At 40.1% G+C, this 5532-nt stretch overlaps 1 gene segment (V, D, J or C); it reads left to right on the top strand.

The window, feature by feature from the left end:
• The first annotated feature begins 2818 nt into the window (after window positions 1-2818).
• LOC116219615 lies at window positions 2819-3752 on the top strand. The segment is given in 2 exon segments: window positions 2819-2977; window positions 3365-3752. Coding segments are annotated over 2 exon segments (345 nt in total).
• The last annotated feature ends 1780 nt before the right edge of the window (window positions 3753-5532 follow it).

Here is a 5532-nt window from a genome sequence, read left to right as displayed (position 1 = left end):
TTTGGTGACATGATCACATGATCAAGACCGATTTTGAAAATATTTCAGAGGCCCCTCCTTAAGTGCAAGAGTGTGTATGAGTGTGTTTTCATTTCATACGTTTCACAGTATGATCATGTACAGCTGGCTTAAGAACTGTCTTATTCTCTCAGCATCATGCTTGGGTATGATCAGATCTAAATCTCTTTTTCAGCTATTGTGGGACCATCTTTTATTTATGATAACATAATTTATATGTGTTATCTTAGAACACAGTAGCTGCGGCTCTGTAGGACAGTACAGGAGGTGTAGTTGTGTTAAGTGTTGTAATGGTGTTGATAGTGAATACTGAGTGGAGAATGATGGACTGCTAAAAGCTAATTCCTCCAGTCTTGGCTATGTGATCATGAAACCTTCTGAATGTGAATGTTGTTACAGTGTGCAGAGGAAAAGAAGACACTGTTGAGCAGTCATCAAAGTCTGAGACTGGACCTGAAGGAGGGATGGTGACACTCCACTGTAGTTATGATACAACCAGTGATAGTGTTAATGCATACCTGTTCTGGTATAAACAGAAACCTAATGATTATCCTCAATATATGCTGAGGAGATTCTCTATTGGAGGTGGTGATGGTGAAAAGGAATTTGAAGGAAGATTTCTTGCTGAACTCAACAAGACTACAAAAACTGTTCCTCTGACAATCAAGAATCTGCAAGTGTCTGACTCTGCTGTCTACTACTGTGCTCTGCAGCCCACAGTGACAGCTGTGTGTGAAGTCATCATACAAAAACCTGATGAAAAGCCTTACTCTTGTGTGTATTCAAACACCTAGATGCTAAGATGGAGAAACTTTAAAGGTCACAAGAAACAGTTTCTCACTAAGCAGCTGCTACTCGGGTAGGCTTCAATGTGAAGATTCTTGCAGACATTATCTGAAATGATTTAATAATAATAATAATAATACTTCAATTTTGTATAGCGCTTTTCTATATACCCAAAGTCGCTTTGACATTGTAAGACAAGCAAGACAAGACAACAGTAAAATATAAGAAAAAGGGTCGGACAAAACAGACAAACATAACATTAAATAAAAGAAAAGTAGCAACTAAGTCTATTAGTGGACTACACAAACTACACAAAACAACAAACTACACTGCTAAATATATCACTTTATGTAACACATGAGGTTAACCACAAGAGAGCAGTATTGCAGAGTCTGAAAGAAATACTAGGCAATCCCTGAATATACTGCCTCAGTCAGTGAGAATGGAATCAACAGTGTGAAACAGTTACAATACAATTTTTTATTTTGTGGCAGTGCCTATTGCTGTGGGTTGCACAGGTAAAAGAGGTTCATCAATTCAACATTCTGTGTTCACTTTTTGATGACATTGCAACCAGGAGATCAAACCTCTTCTGGAGGAGGTTGATGATACCATCAGCACTGGAGCCCCACAAGGCTGTGTGCTCTCTCCTTTACTCTTCTCCTTCTACACCAACAACTGCACCTCCAGCCACCCCTCTGTCAAACTCCTTAAATTTGCGGATGACACAACCCTCATTGGACTAATCTCCAATGGGGACGAGGCAGCCTACAGAAAAGAAGTTGACAGCCTGGCTTTCTGGTGCAGCCAGAATCACCTGGAGCTGAACGCCTGTAAAACAGTAGAGATGGTAGCAGACTTCAGGAGGAGCCCAGCCCCAACCATCCCCCTCATCATGTGTGACTCCCCAGTTAACACTGTGGAGTCTTTCAGATTCCTGGGAACAATTATGGCACAGGACCTAAGGTGGGCGGAGAACATCACCTCCACAATCAAGAAGGCCCAGCAAAGGATGTTCTTCCTTCGGCAGCTAAAAAAATTCAACATGCCGCAGAAAGTGATGGTCGAGTTCTACACAGCCATCATTGAGTCAATCCTCACCTCATCAATTACCATCTGGTTCGCTGCCTCTACTGCAAAGGACAAAGGCAGACTGCATCGGATCATTCGGTCAGCCGAGAAGGTCATCGGCTGTGACCTGCCGTCTCTCCTAGACCTGTTCCACTCCAGGACCAACATGAGAGCATGCAAGATCATCGCTGATCCTTCCCATCCCGGTCACCACCTATTCCAGAGACTCCCATCTGGCAGAAGGATCCGGGCTATAAAGGCCAAAACCTCGCGCCACCTGAACTGTTTTTTCCCCACGGCAGTGGTGCTCACAAACAAGCCCCCTGCATCACACTGACTCTGGGTTTGCCAATTCCAATTCACAATTATTTATTATTATTTAATATTCTGTATTTGTCTTTTATTCTTCTTTTTGCTATTTTGTTGTTATGTTATGTGTTTTATGTCCTATGCACCAACCACCAAGATAATTTCCTGTATATGTAAATATACTTGGCCATTAAAATAATTCTGATTCTGATTCTGATTCTGATACTGAATCATAAATACTGTACTGTTCTCACATCACTATATGTATTTTTGTAGATTCAATGTAAAAAAAAAAATCCCAGAATTCATGTAAATAAATGCACTCATAAAAAGGCAATGACAAGGAATTCAAAAAGAGATTCATCACAACACCACAAATGGCAAATAACTGGCCATCCAAAATCTGCACATGTCTGACTCTTGTGTACTATAGTGCCCACAGTCACCACTGCACAGTCATCAGTCACATAACATCATTGCCTTTAAAATGGCCAACCTGCTGAATTCACATTGTTCACAATTCACATTAGATATAATGTTCATATTCCATGCTTCAGAGTTAGCCTACTATGTTTCCTGGTGAATAACTAAGGGATTTATTTCTACAGGCTGAAAGCGCTGCAGGGAGGGTCATCTGCAGTGTGACATAGAGGACTCCTCAAAGCAGGAACTCCTTCAGTGAGGTCTACACAGCTACACACAGTAGCAGCTTAGAGGACTGTGAGCCACAACACTGAATACTAGAGATTCATCATGGAGAAACCACTATTACTGATCCTCATTATGACAACAGGTAATCTATTTCAAATGTTTACACATCATGTGGCTACACACACACACACACAGACACACACACACAAACACACACACACACACACACACACACAAACGCACGCACCCAGACACACACACAGACACACACACACACACACACACACACACACACACACACACACACACACACACACACACACACACACACACACACACACACACACACACACACACACACACACACACACACACGCACGCACCCAGACACATGCACACAGAGTAGTAGCTTAGGACATTTCACTAAATAAAGGCTGAATACCTAAACTTGATACTTTGTAGCATTATACCAGTTTCTTTTCTGAAGACATGTTTTAACATGATTCTGATTTTTGTTTCTGTTTTGAAGGTGTAACTGCTGACCAAGTCTCTCCTGAGCAGGAGGACGTAACTCAGAGTGAAGAGGAATCTGTAACACTCAAATGCTCTTATGAGACGAGCAGCAACAATGTTCGTCTTTACTGGTACAGGCAGTATCCTGGACAGGCACCTCAGTATTTGTTATATAAAGGGGCAAGAAGTATTAGTTATAAACACAGCTCTGATCCAAGATTTGATTCCACAACATCACAAACATCCACTGAGCTCCATATTAAAGTCCTGACTCTGGCAGACACAGCTCTCTACTACTGTGCTCTGAGGGTAGCACAGTGATACAAAGTCTCTGGAATGCTGTACAAAAACTCAGAGGCAAACAGAAAACATTTTATGAGAGAGCTCAAAGTCATTTCCTCATTGGTATAATATCAGTTAGCCACAATCTGAGGTTTCAAGGCAAACTGAGGTATCGTGGTTACACCTGTTATTTAAATGCCTGAAGATTTCAAAACTAAGAAAATAAAACAAACTCTGGTGGTTTTGAAGAGCAGTATAAACATCTATGTCAGGGGTCTCAAACTCAAATTACCCAGGGGCCGCTGAGTGTCCAGTCTGGTCATTGGGGGGCCATATTGTTTTTGATCCGTTGGCTTGCCTATCACAATACTGTAGATACAACTTTTGAGCTGGCAAATCTACCATGTGTGATCAGTGGTACAATGGTTAGTGTTGTTGAATAACAACTAGCTGACCTGAGTTTCAATTCATGGGCAATGCAAGATGCTCTTTGGATGAAGGTGTTTGTTAAAGTTGCTCTTTAGGATCACTTTGTCTCATTGATAGCCCATGACTTACATATACAGCAGTAATAGTGGGATAATGTCTTCATCGACAACTACATCTATATTTCTCCTTCATACATGCACATTTCAAAGCAAATGCTGTACTGCACCACTTTTGTATAATTGGTAACAAGGCTGCAAACAAACAAAACAAAGCAGAAATCAGAATCATTTCATTTTATAAAATAAATGTATTTATAATAAATATATTTCAAGTGTATAATTTACCTTTCAACAGCATCTTTCCATCTATAATGATCTAAAATGAATAGTTTACTGATATGCTGATCACTGATGGTGCACCGTCTGTTTTTATTCCTCGGAACAACTTCAATGACATTCAAAACGATAGAAGACATTCCATCCAAAATAACTATTACACTTATACCTAAGTGTCTTGACATTTTGTTCAGCCTTGTCATTAACAAGCACCTCCCCAAAGGCTGAATGTTTTGAAAAAAGAGGGATCGCTTCAGTAACTACAAAAGATAAACCCCAAACCCTTCCATCATCTACAGAGGACATAATCAAGACATGGCATTCATGCAGAGCTGGATGTTCATTATTACGCTCTACTGCTTTGGTAAATTCCAAGTTAATTTCTTCAGCTGATTCTATTTTGATACATTTTTAAACTAAACCTACGTTTCGTGGGTGTTAGCTCCTGGCGTATTGGTTATAGTTGTGTCTATGTGTCAGCTAAAAACACAAATGCTACAAGACGATGGAGAGATAAATATTGGCACTGTCATGAAACCCACTGTTTATTTAACACACAAAAGCACCATATTTTTAAATGAACAATGTTAAATGAATAAATAAATAATGGCACAGAGTTAGCTGGAGGTTTTGTATGGGTGCCCTTATAGTCCAAAGAAATGGAGGGTACCTGCCTCAAAGTCTATGAAGTGCAGATCTGGATACTCAAATAGCACACTGGGACATTGTACTTTTACATTTGTTCCATTATTAAAGTCAACACAGTCAGTATCAAAGCGCAGAACAGATCGGTTAAATCTCACCACATGACTTCTGACAGGAAAGCTGCTCACACCTGCTGATTTATGTGTGATAAGGTGAAGGTGGAGCTTTGTGCAGTCTAAGAGGAGCATTTCAGTGTCAACCATTCAGTGTTGGATTTACTTCCTTGAAGCAGCCCACACCATGTTGCTGTATGGACTGATCTTGTTGAGTGCAACAGCAGGTATGAATTATAACTATTAGATGTAGATATTTGCAATAGGACATAAGTGCACAGATGTTTCAGTAGTAAATCAGTAGTCTAATTCTTATTCCATATTTCAGTTATTTTAAAGACCATCACACATGTTCTTTCTTTTCCAGGTATTAATTTGGG

Source organism: Clupea harengus, chromosome 25 (assembly GCF_900700415.2).
Source record: "Clupea harengus chromosome 25, Ch_v2.0.2, whole genome shotgun sequence".
Taxonomy (NCBI): Eukaryota; Metazoa; Chordata; class Actinopteri; order Clupeiformes; family Clupeidae; genus Clupea; species Clupea harengus.
The sequence above is the reverse complement of the archived record's forward strand: the minus strand, read 5'-3'. Positions and strand labels throughout refer to the sequence as shown.